The 16,354-nt window shown below is 65.5% G+C and overlaps 2 protein-coding genes across 4 annotated transcripts in view; one reads left to right on the top strand and one right to left on the bottom strand.

The window, feature by feature from the left end:
• CORO7 (coronin 7) overlaps window positions 1–16,354 on the top strand; it is a 28,964-nt gene that overhangs the window by 3,850 nt on the left and 8,760 nt on the right. For both annotated transcript variants that reach the window (XM_087728956.1, XM_087728955.1), the window contains exons 5-9: window positions 78–261; window positions 1,387–1,463; window positions 2,050–2,100; window positions 4,169–4,255; window positions 4,402–4,484. In XM_087728956.1, coding sequence (XP_087585082.1) covers window positions 78–261; window positions 1,387–1,463; window positions 2,050–2,100; window positions 4,169–4,255; window positions 4,402–4,484 — 482 coding nt within the window. The remainder of the gene's footprint in view (window positions 1–77; window positions 262–1,386; window positions 1,464–2,049; window positions 2,101–4,168; window positions 4,256–4,401; window positions 4,485–16,354) is intronic.
• Window positions 8,638–15,621, bottom strand: VASN (vasorin). 2 transcript variants are annotated; one of them, XM_014070197.2, is made up of 2 exons: window positions 15,493–15,621; window positions 8,638–10,916 (listed from the first exon to the last, which is right to left on the bottom strand). In XM_014070197.2, exon 2 carries the CDS (start codon window positions 10,904–10,906, stop codon window positions 8,930–8,932), a length of 1,977 nt encoding a protein of 658 aa, XP_013925672.2. In that variant the 5' UTR covers window positions 10,907–10,916; window positions 15,493–15,621; the 3' UTR covers window positions 8,638–8,929. The 2 variants fall into 2 exon arrangements, with proteins under 2 accessions (XP_013925672.2, XP_013925664.2); XM_014070189.2 differs by having other exon boundaries at window positions 15,497–15,621.

The following is a 16,354-nucleotide window of genomic DNA, read 5'->3' as shown; positions in this document are numbered from 1 at the left end:
CGGAGAGCTTCCCCCTCACCCTCAGCGCTGCCGGCCACCCCCTGAGTCTTGAGATGCTGAGCTTCTCTCTCCCGCAGGTGAAGGTGTGGCGTCTCCTTGAACCTGGCCAAGACCTCTCGTCTTCCCCCCATGTGACGCTGGGGCCAGAGGGGAGCCGGGTGGAGGTGCTCCTCTTTCACCCCACGGCGGACGGGGTCCTGGCCAGTGCGGCCGGGAAGGCAGTGGCGATTTGGGATGTGGAGCAGCAGCAGATCCTTACTGGTACGGTCCTAGTGGGCGGCCTTTGATTGCTCTCCGGGTGGGCTGGGAGATGCCAGGGATCCTGGGTGAGAGCAGTTACCCCCGGCAAAAGCAGAGCAGCCATTACCAGCCCCTTCCGCCCTCTGCTTTCATCATGCTGCCCAATTCTCTGCCAGTCTGGAGCTGTTCCCTTTGCCCATCCCAAGCAAGCACCAAGAGCTGCTTCCCCGTGCCTGGCCGGGCTCCCCCAGGGCTACGGTCCTTCCAGAGGACCTGACCAATTTCCCTGGAAGCACAGCTGAGGGGCTGCATTTTTGGGCTCCCTTTCTGGAGCAGACTGGCCTCCTGAGCCGCTGCCACATGGGTAGCTGCTGAGGGAAGGTGGCCAGAAAGCAGGGCGGCAGGCGAGCCTCTGGTCAGGAAGAGCGGCCCTGGCAGTCACAAGGAGAAACCAGGCAGGCGCGAGAACCACAGAGAGCCCGTTGCCAAGCAACCTCGACGGCCCTGTGGCAGCTTTCTGCCCAGGTGCTGCCACTCCGATTTCAGAAGGCGGGAGGAGACGGGGGCATTTTTGGGGTCTTACTAGGAGCAGCAGAAGGCTGCGGGGGGGGGGGGGGGCAACTTTGGAATTGCTCAGGCTGCGGCCTTGCAGAGAAGGTGCAAGGAGGTGATTGCCGCTCACCACATGTGCACCCTTGCCCCAGTTCAGGGGCACTTGCAGCAGCTCCTGCCCCAGAGATGGGAGCCAGCATTGTGGGCCAAGCCCAACCTCATGTGGAAGTGGGAAGGAGGCAGGAAAGCTCAGAGGAGAACGATCCAGGAGGAGCTGCTCAGTTGTCTCCATGCAAAGTGGGGGGTGGGGTGGGGGTGTCCCTTTGGCATCTTGTGCAAACCCTGGCGCTTGTCAGTAAATCAAGATGAATAATTGTGGCTTGGAGAGATCCGGGCTGGAGGGAAGGCTCCTCCCTGGAAAGCAGCCCCCCCACGCCCCCCCTCCAATGAAGCCAGGGAGGCTGTTGCTCTGCCACGTGAGGCGGCTCTCCTGGCCTGAGTTGGGGAGCCCTCCTCGTAATCTGGGTGGTCCAAGCAGGGTCCTGGTGGGTCCTGGAGGGCACAACACCAGGGCCCTTCCATTCTTCTCTCCAGAGCTGGAGCCTCACCTGAACTGGGTGCAGAGTTTGGCCTGGAAGCCGGACGGGTCGCTCCTGGGCACCTCTTGCCAGGTGAGTGCAGTGGGGAAGCAGAGGCCAAAACAAGGAGCCGGCTCTTGAGTGCAGGCGGACACCAGGGGGCGCCATGCTCCATGCCGTGGTGTTGGCACCCTGGCAATGAGCAGCTGCTTGCCCTTGGCTGCCATCTAGTGGTGCCTCAGAGAGGTCCCTGTGATGGAGAAGGTCCTGGGGAAGGAACATTCGTTTCCCATGGCTGCATTCCCCCAAGGAGAGAGGGGTCTCTTGGGGCCCTAGGCCCACCCTAACCCCAAACAGGCAGAGCTGCAAAGAGGTCATCCCTGCCCCTCTCTGCAGCCTTGTGGAGACCTGGCATCAGTCGGGGGCACTTTATCCCCCCCTCCCCCATGGGCAGACCAGAGGTGGATGCTTCCCCAAAGGCCGGGACCTCAGCAGCACAGCTACATGACACCTTCCCCCCCCCCGCCCCCTCTCTGACTAGCAGCAGCATCAGAGATCCGCTCCCATTCCCACATTCTCTGGCCTGGCTGACCATGCCCAGGGTTGGGAGGGGGGCTGTGGGGCTGGAGCAGAGCAGGGGGCTGAGCCGATGACCAGTGGGTCTCTCTCTGCTCCGCAGGACAAAAGGCTGCACATCTTTGACCCACGGGCCAAGTCGGAGGCCTGCCAGGTAGAGTATCTGGGAGTGGGCGGGATGCCAAGGGGGAGGGCCGAGGGTCCCTCTGGGGTAGACTCCACACAGCTGACAGCACCCAATCCCATCTAGCGCACAGACGCACCCCAGGGTCATTCTGAGGAGGCTGGGAGGCCGGTCCATGAAGCAGCTCAGGGGTCAAAGGGGGCCCAGGGGAAGCCTTCCTCAAAGTCCCGGTTCAGCTCCCATATTGCCAGCTGCAGCCCAGGGTCCGGAGCTGGGAGTGGGACTGCTTGGAAGTAGGACCAGGCAGACGCCCCCTGAGCTCAGGCTACGGGCCCCCTTTCAGCCTTAGACTGGCCACGACCCGCCCTGGTTTTGATTCTCAGGGAGGCCAGGAACGAGCCTGCATTCAGGGACCCCATGGCCTGCCCTCTACACTGGGGTGGAGACTCCCCTCCTGGTGCATCCCCCCGCCCCCACATGGCAGATCTGGGGGAGAGGGAGCAGAGAAGCCAGAGCAGAGGTGGAGGTCGGATCTCTGCTCTGCTTGGGGGTCATGGCATCCCCACCCCCACTCCCAAGGCCCCTTCTGCGAGTAGGGCTGCTCTTCTGGCCAGGGCTCCCGGGGAAGGGGGGGCCATGGGGGACCCTGTAGCCAAGAGGCCTGGGGGGTGTCTTGAGCTTTGGGCTGCAGGCTGCCTGGGGGGGGGAGGGAGGGGGAGACTCCCCTGAGTTAGCCAAGCCAGGGGAGGGGGGGGCTGAGGCCAGAGGAAGCTGGGGCCGGCCAGAAGGTGTGGCTGGCTGGGAGTCCCAAAGTGCTGGTCTCCAGGCCGGCTGGGAGTTGGGCAGCTGCTCATCTCCTTTGTGGAGGCAGGTTGGGGGGCCGCTCCCCCTCCTCTCCAGGCCGTGCTGACGTGGCCGCCTGCCTTTTGTCTGGAAGCTCCCACTTCCCGCCCGTCTCGTGCGTCATCCTTGCCGTCAGCCTGAGAGCTTTGCTGGGGACGGTTCAGGGCAGGAGAGCAGTGGGGGCGGGAAGGGGGGGGGGAGCTCCGCTTCTTCCAAGCAGCCGAATGTCTCTTCCCTCCCTCCTGCCTGCCTGCCTGGCTGAGTGGGGGGGGGGGGCAGTGGGGGAGTCGGCCTGCCTGCTCTTCCTGGGCCGGAGGGTCTGGCATGGCTGGTTCGGGCCTGGGCCGCCACAGAGCAGCCTTTCCAGCCTCAGCACTCCTAGCACAGCCTGCTGGGTCTCTCTCCAAGGTCTGCCCCCAGCGAATGGGGCTGGCCCCTTCTCTCCAGTAGCATTGGCCGGGAAGGAGGGGGCCTGGAAGGAGCGGGGGGGGGGCTGGAGAGCAGTGCCTTTGGGCAGCTGTCCCCAAAGGGCCGATTATGGTCCTTGCAGCTGGGAGAGGCCCTTTCCAGGTGTTGGCACCCCAAAGGGCTCTGCCCGCATCAGCTGTGGCCGCCTGGGCCTCCCTGGTCCGAGGGAAGCCGAAATGCTGCTCATGCCTCCTGGGTGCAGTTCGCAGCCCAAACCCCCCAGCTCCCATCGCAGCAGAGCATGCCGCAAATCTCCCATGCAGTTGAAAAGCAGCTCAATGCCCCCCCCCCAATGCACTGGCGGGACCTGACCGACCCTCCAACCACCCGAGGAAGCCCTTTTGACGTCCGTCTCCCCCTCCCCCCAGGCAGCGCAGATGAAGAGGGTCCCCTGAAACCCCCCGTCCCCCAGCAACCTTCAGGAGAGCCAAGGGGATCCGCTCCCTAACTTCCTTGGGCTGGGAACACCAGAGCTGCCCCCCCCAGTGGCCCCCAAAGTCCCCTCAGCAACTGAGAGCTGCAGCTGAGCACTGTGGGGGTGCAGGCGCCCCTCCCCCCACTTCCTTTCACACAAACGTTGCCCGAGACCCAGCATCCTGGGAGAGCTGCAATGCAATGCCGGCCCAAGGAGGAGCCGGGAGCCTCTGGGGCACTGCCCCAAAGAGGTGCCCTGCCTGACCCCAGACCGGATGGAAGCCCTGGAGGGAGGGAAATGTCCCAAGGGTCTCTCCCCACTTGCAGGAGTCCGGAAACAGCCCCCCCCCAACCCTTCATCTTCTCCCCACAGACTGTCCTGGCGCACAGGGGCGGCAGGGAGGTCCGGCTGCTGTGGGTGAACGCGGACGGCTGCTTCCTCTCCGTGGGCTCCAACCAGGTGCGGATTCCGCCTGCCTCTCCTGCGGGGCTGGGGGCTCGGGGGTGGGGCCAATCCGGAGCCCTCAGGAGAGGATGTCTCCAAGGCAAGCCTGCCAGGGCTCTGGGGTCCCTCCGGGCAGCCCCTCAGCCTCGCCTTCCTTCCAGATGATGGAGCGTGAGGTGTGCCTCTGGGACAGCCGCCGGTTGAACTGCTCCCTGACCTCCGTCACACTGGACGCCTCTCCCAAGTAAGGGGTCGCGGTGACTCCCAGCATTAGGGGGTGCAGAGGGGTAGAGTGGCAGGGGTGGGCCAGGCTGGTGTTCCACTGGATTGTCCCGCTGGGCCCCAGGGCTGCTGCCGCTCCTCTCCACGCCACCGGCCCCCACCTGCCTGGATCGGCCCCTCACGCGCAGCTCCTCTAGTGGAGGGGGCCCTGCCAGGGTTGCAGGGAGGATGTTGCTTGAAGTAGCTGGCTGGAGTTGGGCCCATCGACTGCAGGAGGGAGGAGGTGGGGAATAGGTGCAGCTGCCACCACCCCCCCAACGGCCCCTTCTGGGATGGGCCCCTTCGGCCTTTGCCCTTCCCCAGACCTCCGGGGTCCTCCGGGGTCTCCAAGTGGCTTTATCAGGGCACATCAGCCACTCCTGGGGCGGGCTGGGGGGCATCCTTGTAGCAGCTCAGGTGGGGGAGGCATCGCTGTCTGGTGTGCTCTGGTTTCCTTGGACCGTCCAAGGGAGGAGGGACTCAAGCGACGCCAGGTTGCCAGCTTGTTTTGGCTACCCAATGTGTAGCTCTGCCAAGGAATGCGTGGGGCTGGTTGGTGCCGCTTCTCTGCCTGCCCCTGGCGGGTTTTGCAAGGCTGCCCTCTTGTTGCCCTCAAGCTGAGAACTGCTGGGCACAAGGGGCTGATTCTGACGGGGGGTGGTGGGGCTGGGATGGGGGGGGGGCGGAAGCAGCTCCTTCCCAGCAATGGGGCTGTTTTGGGGCTACTTAGCTGGGGAGGTGGGCGCCTCCCTTCTCGCCCCTCTGAGGGATGGCGGGGTCATGGTCCTCCTCTTTCCCTCCCCCCATGCCTCCCCCCAAGTGGGGAATTGAACTGGTGCTGCCTTTGTGACCATTCCCCAGTCCTTGGCTGCAGAGGATTGTTGAGCTCCCTGGCTGAGGAAGGCGGCTGCGGTCAGCTGCTCCTCTGCCCACCTAGCCCCTCTGTGCCCTCAGCCCTTCAGTGCCAGCGCCCCGCTGTCCGGTTCCCAGGGCAACTCTGGGAATGGAGGAAGCTCCAGCGAGGGGCATATTAGCTCTGCGGGGGGCAGCGGGGAAAGCCGGCCCCCGTTGCTCAGGAGTTGCTCTGGGAACGCGGGGCAGGTAATGCCAGGGGCTTAGCACAAGGAAGGGCTCTTGAGCACGTCAGAGCAGCCACTCAAGCAAGGCAGCCTGTCTCCAGCCCTGCCTGCCCGCTGCCTGCCTTGCCCCCGGTTGTTTCCCTTTCCAGCCAAGGAAACCTGCCAGGCTCCCCATCTGGCCTGCTGGAGCTGCTCCCCCCTCCAACTTTCCTCATTGGAGGTGGGTGGACAAACTCCAGGGCTGGGGGTCTTGGGCTGGAGCCCTCCTCCTCCTCCTCGGTTGCCTCATCTCACGGAAGAGGCTGTGCTGGAGCTGAGCCTCTTCTGATTGGGGGGCCCCACTTGGCAACCCCTCTAGGAAGCGCATCGCCAACGTGGATGTCTCGGCAGGCTTTGTGTCCGCCCATCCTGGAGGGTCTCCGAGTCACCTCAAAGAATGAGCAGCTGGCACCCTCCCGCCTGGTCCCTGTCCCCCGTGGCTGTGGCCGGCAGCCTTTCCAGGGGGCACTTGGGGGGGGGTGTTTTTGTCCTCCCACCCCCAAGCAGAGGCACTTGAGGGCTGGCAGAAGCCTCTGCGGCCAAACCCTGCAGTGAGGAGGGGCTCCCCCCCCCACCCTTGGAGGCTGCGGAGTCAGCCCTTTCCCCTCCCGGGTGACTCAAGCGGCTGGTGAGCCCTGAGCCCCCTGCTTTCCAAGGCCGGAGGAGCTGGCCGGGACCCCCGGGTGGGGCTGACTTGGCTTGGCCGTAGGGCTGCTGCTGCCTGCCCCACCCCCCACCCCCTCTCTCCTCTCGGCTGCGGTTGGAAACTCCACGTGGCTCATAAGGAAAATATTTGCTCAGCAGCCGCTTTTGCAGGAATCTGCTATGTTAATTTGAACAGTCTGCCTGGGATGACAAAGGGCCCATTCAGAGGGTCAGCTAGTTCCGGGAGGGGGGGGGACTTCCCCGGTGCTGCCCGCTTTCCCTGGCTTCCCTGTGGGCCAAGGCCTCCCGGGGGCCCTCTGGCTTCCCCGGGGACGGCCCAGCTGCTTCCCGGCCCCAGAGGGCAGTCCAGCTTTGGGCCATTTCCCCCTTTCCTGAATTAGCTGCCCTCTGGCACAGGACTGCTGGGATGGGGCTGGGGGGAGCTGGGGGCCTTGTCCTGCTGAACTCTGGCTGGATTAGCGGAGCTGCACAGGAGCTGCTTCCGCCCTTGGGGTCTTCCCCCTGGTTTTCTTGGCTCCGTCTGCGGGTGCCCCCTTCCCAGGGGGAGCTGCTGTCTCTCCCTTTCACCGCTTGTGGAGGGCAGTTGAGCTCTGCTAGATCTGCCTGGTGGGCCTTGCCAAAGTCTTCCTGGGGCAGCTGAGAAGCCTCCCTGGGAGGGGGGGGAGTGCAGATGAGCTCCGGCCTCTTCAGGACCCCTGCCGGGAGCCCCTTTAGAGCAGCAGGCCCTCCTCCTCCTGGGGGGGCCCTGCCTGCTTTGGCCCAAAGGGTCAGAGCTGCAGGATGAGCAGAGGGGCTTCAACGGCTCCCCTCCTCCAGAGGCTCTTCTGGCCTGGCCAGCCAGCAGTTGCCTGGAGAGAATCCGCCTGGGGGGCAGGAAGGCTGTGGGTCAGGCCAAGCGGTGCAGGGGCCCTGAGAGGGGGGGGGTTCTTGGGGGCCGAAGCAGGGGGGGCTTCAGAGGATAAAGGGGGGGGATTTCATTTTGGCTGTGCTGCTCACAGCCCGAGTTCCCCAGCACAAGAGCCATTTGTGGACTAGCCCCCATTTCCCAGCCGAACCCAACCGTCCATTCATGCCCCCCTGCAGCTCCACACCGGCAGCCGCGATTTAGCCAGTTTGGGTCTGGTTTTTGGGCCAGCATTCAGCTTTCCAAGGGCCGCGTGCCCGTCTCCTGCAGCCCTGAGGAGAGGGCCGTGTGGCAGCTCCGGGTCACTGCGCTGCCTGGAATCAGGCGGATCCCTTCATGCGATCCACGGGGTGCCAGCAGCCGCAGGCTTGGGAGGTGGGAGAAGCTGGCTGGCCCAAGGCCGGCCAGGCAGAGGCAGCTGTGTAAACACCACTCAGGCTTGGCCGGAGGAGAAGTGTGGCTGAGGCTGCCAAAGGGGGGGGGGGGGCTGCCGGTAGGAGGCCATAGCGGCTCCTTCAGGCTGGAGTTGGGGGCTGCTTTAAGGGGTGGCTTCTCCCCCTCTAGGAAAGGGTAGGGCAGACCTCTGTCCTTGCCTTGGCCTGCTCCGGGGGCACCTGGAGTCAGGTGGCCCCCTCACTCTTGCTCTTCGGACAGAGAGCCCCCCCCCTTTGTCTGGGTCCAAAGCACCAGCTGACTCTGCCTGCCAGGCTGAGCGAAGGTCGGCCCAGGGGCTGCACCTAACTTTCAACCCACTTTGGGGGGCCTGAATGTGGTTCCTTGACTCAGGCGTGGATCTGTCCCTGCTGTGCCAGCCATGGAAGCCTGCAAGACTGGATCAGGCCCAATTGGGTGCCCCTTCCTGTCTCACTGCATTCCATGAATGCAGCCATGCGTTTCCTCCAAACTGCATTACTCAGAAGAACCGGCTTCTAGGGGGGGGGGGCAGCGGAGGCACCGGCCTAATTGGCCTGCGGGGCCTGGGCTGCAACTGACTTCCTGGTGCCTCTTTCCAGCCACTTGGTAAAGGCATTGGAGGGGGGGGGGCTTGCAAAGGTTCACTGCAAAATCCCCCCTCCCTCCCGATCAGCTGGGACTCGGGAGGCAGGGAATAGATGGGCCCAGTTGCCGGTTCTCCGAACTACTCAAAATTTTTGCTCCCGGTTCTCCAGAAGCGGCCAGGCCCGGCTGAGTCCCACCTCTGATGCTGTGGAAGCTCCTTGGCTCCCAGGGCTGCAGCTCAGTTGCCTCGGGGTGTTGAAGGGGGGGCAGCCGGGCTCAAAAGGGAGGGGGGTCTACACATTCTGTATTCTCCGCCTGCGGTAAGAACCAGAGGCTGCGTGTTTGCACTGTGTACCGTTTCTGCCTCCTGTGAACAAGGCTCTCTTGCTCACACTCACAACGTCCCTACAAAAGCATTTGTGACCCGCACAATAGGTAGAAAACATTTTTTTGTACAAAAGCGTTTATCGTCTGATTTTACAAAAGAGATCAGTCTGTTAGGAAAGGGACCAGGCAGTCACAACTAAGGCTTCAGTGTTGAGCCCCTCTTCTTCCTCCTCCTCCTCCTCGATGGATGGAAAAGGCGCTGCTCCTTCATGGGGCTGGTTTTCCAGCTACCCCCCCCTAGGTCTGTAGGGCTGGGGCTGCCCTCGGCAGAGGACCAGGTGCTGTGGGAGGTGGCCTCTCCCTGGACACTGCCCAGACTGGCACCAAGGAAGCCGCCCACACCCTTCAGTGGCCCTAAAAGTAGGAAGGGCCCGGGGCCCGAGGGGGGGCAGTGCCTGTGAAGTGGGGGTGCATGAGAGGCACCTCGTATTCCAGGCTGAGGGATGCCGCAGTCTTGGGACTCTGGGTCACCAGATCCCCCTTCTCCCCCTCCAGCTCCAACGGACTGGGGCTGCGGGTCCCGGGCGCAGCCTGGGCCTTCCTCCGCTGCCTGCGCTGTCGTGCGTAGTAGGAGCTGGCGACCGCCACCCCCAGCAAGAGCAGCACCGCCGCCACGGAAGGCGCCACCACCAGGGGCAGGTCGGGGCCTTTCCCCCGGGTGACAGGGGCGTGCTGCTGGTGGGTCGGGTGCAGCGTGTGGGCCTCCACGCAGATCTCCTCCTGTGGGGCCTTGTCACCCAGGGCCCCGATGCAGATGTGATAGGAGGAGTTGGGCTTCAGGGCCCGCACGGTGTATTCGGGCAAGGCGGCTGGCAGGCTGAGGGTGACGGGCCGCTTGTCTGGCCCCGAGAGGTTCCAGTAGGTCAGGCGGATGCCCTTCAGCTGGGGCTTGGCGCGGATGTAGTTCTGCAGGTCCACTTTGACCGAAGTGCTCCCCACGTGCCTGACGGCTACCTGCGTGGCCTGGGTGGGCTCTGGCGGAGAGGTCGCCTGCCCCCCGGCCACCTCGCAGTACAGTCCGGTGAAGCCCAGGGGGCAGAGGCACTCCGGGTGGCGGTTGGGGCCGGGCTGGCATAGGCCGCCGTTACGGCAGGCGTGCGGTGGGCAGAGCCGGGCCTCCGGGCTTGGCTGTCCTTCTGGGGCGGGTGAGGCCATGGTCGTGAGGCCGCCACGCCTGGTGGTGGGCTGGGCGGTGCCGGCCTCTGGGCGGAGGGGCCTGCTGCTGGGAAGGGGGCTGGGGAGCTTGGGGCTGGTTGCTGGTACGGTGCTGCTGGTGCTGCTGGTGGTGCTGGGGCAGCCAAAGTCTGCGTACTCCAGCTGCTGGAGCAAGCGGCCCGCGTTTTTGGGGGGGAAGTGGCAGCGGGTCTCTTCCGGCCTCCGGAGCGAGGCTTTGCTGAGCCGGGCCCAGCTGACGACCCAGCTCATCTGGCAGACGCAGTTGAAGGGGTTCTCGGCTGCGGTGACCGCCCGGAGCCTGGGGAAGGAGGCGAAGAAGTCCCAGGGGAGCCCGTTGAGGTTGAGGTTGCTGATGTCCAGTTCCTGCAGCTGCTGGAGCTGCCGAAAGTCCTCTGCCCGCAGCTGCGAGATCAGGCCGTTCCCTGCCAGGCTGAGCCTGGTTAGCCCGGGCAGCTGGCTCAGGACCCCGGGCACCCTGGCGAGCAGGTTGTCCGAGACGTCCAGTTCATGCAGGTTGCGCAGGCTCTGCAGGAGCTCCTCGTCCAGGCTGCCCAGGCCCAGCCCGGCCATCTTCAGGGACTCCAGGCTCCGGACGCGGAAGGTGCCCGTCTCCAGGGCCGCGATTTTGTTCCGGCTGATGTCCAGCAGCAGGAGGGTGGGCAGGTTGAGAGGGGGCACCGTCTGCAGCTGGTTGTCCTGGAGCTTCAGTTCCAGGAGGCTTTCCAGGGAGTTGAAGGCGGCCGGGTGGATGCTCTGGAGCCGGTTGCGGTCCAGGTAGAGCCGCTCCAGCAGGCGCAGCCCATGGAAGCTCTCGTTGGTGACCTCCTGCAGCTGGTTGGAGGACAGGTCGAGGTTGTGGAGTCCCGGCAGTGGCTGGAAGACGTTGCGTGGCAGGCGAGAGAGCAGGTTCTGGGAGAGGTCCAGCAGCCGCAGAGAGGGCAGCCCGGCAAAGCTGTCCTCGCTCAGCGTCCGGAGGCCGCTCTCAAACATGTACAGGTGGGCCGTGTCTGGTGGCAGCCCCTGCGGGATGGCAGGGCTGCTCCGGGCGATGCAGAAGACGGTCTGGGGCTGGTTGCACTGGCAGTCGGCCGGGCAGCCCTGGGCAAGGCTCCCAGCTTGGAAGAGCAGCACTGCCCAGATCAGGGGGAGCCTCATGGTGGGGCTTCTGCAGAGAAAAAGCAGAGCGGCAGGGGGGTCACTTCTGACCTTCAGGGGATTGCCAAAGCCCCCCCCCCCCCCCGAGGGCCACCCCCGCCCAAGCTCTTCTCCTAAAAAAAAAAAAAAAATCTGCTATTGCTAATGCCAGTCCTCCTGGGCATTGGCCTGAGCCCAGGGCTTTTCTGGGAGGCAATCCTGGCTTTTACCCTATACCCCCCCCCCATCCTCATAGCCCCCCCCCCCCCCTGGTGGTTCAGTCTATGCACTTTCTGAGGGATCAGCAGGGATGGAAGAAGCGGGCTTCCTTCCCAGGACAGAAGGCCTTTGGTCCTGCCTGCATCCAGCCTTCTCCAGAGATCAAGCGGGGAGGGGCCAGAGGGCCAAGAGGAGGGAGCGGGGTGGCATTTGCAGAAGAGACCCTGGCTTATGCGGAGGACATGCAGCTGCCGGGCAGACTTCCCTTTTGGGGCGAAGAAACTTTCTCTCCCCCCCCCCAATTCGCTGGCAACTGGCATGCACCACCACGTGGGGGGCCCCCTGCCTAACCTGGCTGCCGTTGCACAGACCCCTCCAAGGCTAGCGGGGGGGGGGGAATGTGACTTTGATTTGAGGGAAAGTCGGCAGAGGGGGACCCTCCTAGGCAGACACCAAGACTGTGGCTCTGCCCGTCCCTCTCCAAGCGCTGGGATGGGCAGCCTGGCTTGGAGAAGGAAAGGCGGATGCCAGGCGGCTCAGGTGTGCCCCAACCCCTGCCTGCCCCTTCAGCCAGCAGGCCATCACAGGCGGCTCGTCTGTCGCCTGGTTTAATAAGTGAGATGATTAACTTTGGCTGTGGGGCTCTTCAAAAGGCTGCTTCTCACCAGGTGATCCACTCTGGAATGTGCAGCTGGAGGAGGAGGGCCCCAAGTTGGCTTGCAAAGGGAGGGAGGGGGGAGGCCTCCCCCCTCTCTGCCCTTTGAAAGACTGAGCCTCCCCCCCCCCCCGCCCCTGGGCTGCTCTCTGCCTCGCCCTCATCTGACGCAGGGGGTCCGGGCCAGGGCTGTGAGCAGAGCCCCTGGAGACCCCTGAGGTTTGCAGCGGGGCTGACCCCTTCTGGAGGATGGCATGTGGTCAGTCCAGCCCTGGTCTTCTCCATTGCCCTGGAAGCAGCCACGGGGCTCCCCTTAGGCTGAGGGGCCAGGAGGAAGGGCCAGGGGGGCTGCAGGGAAGCTGCTGGGGGACCTTGGCCTATGGCCCCCCACCCACCATCAGCCCCATCCCTTCATCCAGCTGGCTGGGGAGGGGATGTCACCAACCTTCCCCATTTGGGGCCTGCGGAGGAGGGGGGCCAGAGCAGCTCCCCTCCCTCCCTGCCTGCCACCTCCAGGTCTGGGCAGCTGATAAGAGCCTGCTGCCCGCCATGGCATATTGGGAGACGTGGCTCACCGCCCAGCAGGCTCCCTTCACGCCCCGCAAGGCTTGGGAGCGCCTGCCTGGCCCGAAAGCCATCTGGTCCCAAGATGCTGCTGGGAAGGCTCCCCACAAGCCCAGGCTAAGAAAAGCGCCAAGCGTGGGGCAGCTGGCAAGGGATCAGAGGCTCCTTGACCCACAGCAGCCTCCCTGGAGCCAGCCCTGCGGGGGGGGGGGGGGGGGGGGAGAAGCCACAGGACACGCCTCCTGCAGGCTGGTGGGGAGGGGGGGGCTGCAAACACCTGGAGCCCCTGCACCTCCCAAAGCAGCTAGAGGGCACCGAGCCCCCCCCCCTTTCTGGCCTTTCCTCCCCACATCCTTTTTCCTATGAAACCTGGGGGGGGGAGGGGGGCTTATGGGGCGCAGCAGGCCAGAGGCCCTGGCTACTTGCGGGGTCCAGGTGGTTTGCTCCCCAGTGAAGAGTAGGTGGCCTCGGCTGGGCTAAAATGCTCTGGGGGGGGGTAATGGATAATGCGGGACCCTCAAATGGGGAGCAGCGGGAGGGAGGGAGGGAGGGAGGGAGGAGGGCACTGCCGGGCGGCTTGAGCAGCATTGGCTGAGAGCTGAGAGGCTCAGGTGTCCCCAAGACTGGGCTCCCCTTGCGCCTCCTTCCTGGCCAGGGGGGCCCGACCCCTCCCTTGGATAAGCCTGCTCCTGCGCACTGCCTCTGCTTCCTCCCCCTCCCCCAGGCAAGCTGGCTACAGAGGCCCCTGGGCTGCTCCTCGGCTCTGGGGGCCCCAAGCATCCGTTCCTCCCTTCGGAGCTGTGGGGGAGCCCAGGAAATGAGCCCCCCCCCCGTGGCCCTGCACAGGAGGGGCAGCCGGGTCTTCTGAGGACCCTGTGGGGAGAGGACGCGCGAGCCGCCTGCGCTTGGGCAGGGCCCGGGGCCTCTGGGCGGCAGGCTGTCATTAGCCTGGCACAGGCGTAACCCCTCATTAGCCCAGGGAGGAGCTGCCTAACCGGCATTCCCGTGGCCAGCAGGAGGAGGAGGAGGAGGCGGTGGTGGCTGCAAGGAGTCGGGCAGGTTGGGTGGCAGCATTGGGGCAGAGGGAGCGCCCCCCCCCCTGGCTTGGACTCTGGGGTCAGCTCCAGGGCAGCACTCCTTGCAGTGGGGGAGGGGGAGCCCCCCAGTGGTGAGAGTTTCTCCGGATGGGGGGGGTGCAGAGGAAGCCTGTTTGAAAGGGGGGGGCTGTGCACAGCTCTGCCCAGCTTGGGGTGTCCTGCGTGACTGAGGCGCCTTCGCACAAGGTTGCATTGTCAAGGCTGGAGCCAGACCAGGAACGGAGCCCCGAGATGGCAGGAAAATGCAAACTTTACGCCACATTGCAAGAGAGTTGCCCGGGCAGGGGTACCCAGGGCTGAGGAACTCCCCCACCTCACTTGGGGGTCAAAGAGGAGTCAGGTGCCCTGTAGAAGCCCTTTGCCCCCTTCCCTGCAAACTTTTATTTCTCGCTTTCCCCTCCATTCTGCCCCCACCCCCAGGACTTGGCAGCCCCTCACCTTCCCAGCCACAGCATTCCTGCCGCCCACCTCTCCAGCTCCCCCCCCCCTAGGTGCAGGGGAGGGGGCGAGCCAGCAGGGAGCGCTCAGCTGCAGCGTGTGGGAGGCCTTCTGCCCGCCACTCCCCCAAGACCCTCCCCTGGGCTCCCAAGGAGAACTCCTTTGCCTGAGCAGAGGGGCAGAGGCTGGCTGGCTGGCTGGCGAGGGCTGTTTTTCTGGTTGGGAGCTGGCCAAGGGAGAGACGCCCTGGTGCCCCTGAGCCCAGTCTCCGTGCTGGCCAGAGGCTGCCCCGGGAGGCGTGCTGGTGCCCAAGCCCTGCGTGTGGGTGTTCCCAGCTGGGCGTCCTCTGGGCCAATTCGACTGCTTAGTCATGAGAAATCACAGTATTGTGCACCCGTCTTGAACCCACAACTGTGTGGAGTCTTGGAACCTCCAGGTTCCTCCAGAAAAGCCATCCAGCTATTGGCCAAGCAAGGAGGCAGATTCCCCGCTTCAAATTGCGTCGTTGTCTCAGAGCATCGGCCGCTTTGACTCCTCACCCCCCACCCCCGTGGAGCAGGAAACTGGCCTCCCCTCCTGTCTGGCAGGCAGGACCTGTGCTCTTTCCCTAGGAAGGAGCAGCTCCCCCCCAGCCTCGGAGGGGCTGGAGGGGCGGCCACTCAAACAGCAAGGAGGCCTTTGCTCAGCAGAAGCTGCTTCTGGGAACCCCCCTCCCTCCCTCCCTCCCTCCCTGGCCCAAAGCCTACAAGCCCCCTCCTCTACCTGAGCAGCAGCACTGGAGGTCCAACAGCCCCCCAGTGCTCCCCCCCTGTGCTCCCCCCCCAGTCCAGAATCGTCTTGGCAATAATTCCTTGAGGAGAGGAGGGAGCAGAGGGGGCCTGGCAGGGGTCCAGGTGCCCCCCCAGCCCTGAATTCTTTGCCCTGAAGAACAGGAGGAGAGGTGGCGTGTGGGGGACACACACTTTGGGCCCATGGCTGCCAGCCCCAGACTCGGGCACCCTTCCCTGCCAGATGCCCAGCCAAGTTCCTGAGCAGAGGTCTGGGGGGGGGAATTCAACAGAGACAGGACGAGGGGGGGGGTGGAGGCACCTGGGGGAGGAGGAGGGAGCAACCCAAGAACTCCACTTCCTCTTGTTGGGAGGGGGGATTGTGGGGGAGAGCCAAGATCCCACCAGTTTCCCTTGGCAAGAAGCTGGCTGACTCTGCTCTCCCACCCAGTCCGGCTTCTGCTCTGCTGTTTCAGGGTCTTTGCGTGGCCATACCCTGAGTGGGGAGGGTCCCTGTGGGATGCGGGCACCCAGGGCCGGGCAGAAGGGGCGCCCACACGGGGCACGCAGTCTGCCAACACCGCAATCCAGGAGGCCAGAGAAGCTCTTGGACTGGCTGCCATCCGCTGGCCGCCTGCATGGAAAAGCACTCTGCACATGTCCAGTTGCCCCGGGCTCATCCAGATGGAGACAAGTCGACAGGCGCGGAGACGGCAGGGAAAGGGCCTCCGATCAAGGGGGCTGGAAGGGGCGGAAGCCCCTCGAGCGCCCTTCCTCGCCCTCCCGGTCCCTGCGGAGCCGCTCCGACCCCCGCCCTCCCTCCGCGACCCCAGGCGCGCCCCGGACAGCGGGGCTGGGGGCACTTACTGACCGGGCTCCCGAGACGAGGCAGGGCCTGGGAGCCGCTAGCGCGCGGCGCGTCGGGGCTGCTGCGGTGGCCGCTCCATCGCCGGCTCCGGGAAGCGCTGGCGCCTCCCTCCCTCCCTCCCGGCCAGGCTGGCCGCGGCTCTGCTGACTCCGGTTTCAGTGCTGGGGGGGCGGGGGGGCGGTGGCGGGCGCCGATTGGCTGGGGAGCCCGCGAGGAGGAGCGTCCGGCGCCACAAGCACCGCCCCCTCGGCGCGCCTCCCCCGCCCTCCTGCTGCCCGGTCCCTGCGGGGGCGAGGGGGGGGTCGTAACCCTCTCTCTGGAGCGAAACTCGGCCGCCCCGCCCCTCCCCTCGGCGCGGCCTTGGCCCGGGGGCCGGAGCAGGTGGGGGCGATGCAGAGCGGGAGGAAGGGGCTTGGAGGCCGGACCTCCGCCGACTGGCCGGGAGCAGAGGCTCCCCTCGGGAGTGGAAGGACGGCCGTCTCCCCCCGTGCGCCGGGGCCCGGCCAGCCACCACATCGGTCCAGCCTCGTGCCGGGATCCCCCGGCAGCCCGTCAGACGAGCCGCCTTGGCCAGATCTTCCCGTCGCCCGCCAGGAGGCGGCTGGAAAGACCTGCTGAGCCTGTTTGGGGAGCGGGAGGGGCCGGCTGGGCTTCCCTTTGGGGAGACCGTGCCCCTCGGGTGGCTGCACCCGCCCCACAGCGGCCCTTCCCTGCCTGCACCCCACCGCCGGCCGCTCGCTGCTGCCCGGCAGGAAAGTGGCCAAGACTGTTTCCCCCCCACCCCCCAGTGGGGAAGAGGGACCCTAGCAAGAACAGCCCGGTGTCCCAGGGCTCTGCTGGGCTGGGCTGGGCTCTATGATG

The sequence above is a fragment of the Thamnophis sirtalis genome, unplaced genomic scaffold, assembly GCF_051295495.1.
Source record: "Thamnophis sirtalis isolate CommonGarterSnake01/CBP01778 unplaced genomic scaffold, rThaSir2_p1.2 scaffold_14, whole genome shotgun sequence".
Taxonomy (NCBI): domain Eukaryota; kingdom Metazoa; phylum Chordata; class Lepidosauria; order Squamata; family Natricidae; genus Thamnophis; species Thamnophis sirtalis.
The sequence above is the reverse complement of the archived record's forward strand: the minus strand, read 5'-3'. Positions and strand labels throughout refer to the sequence as shown.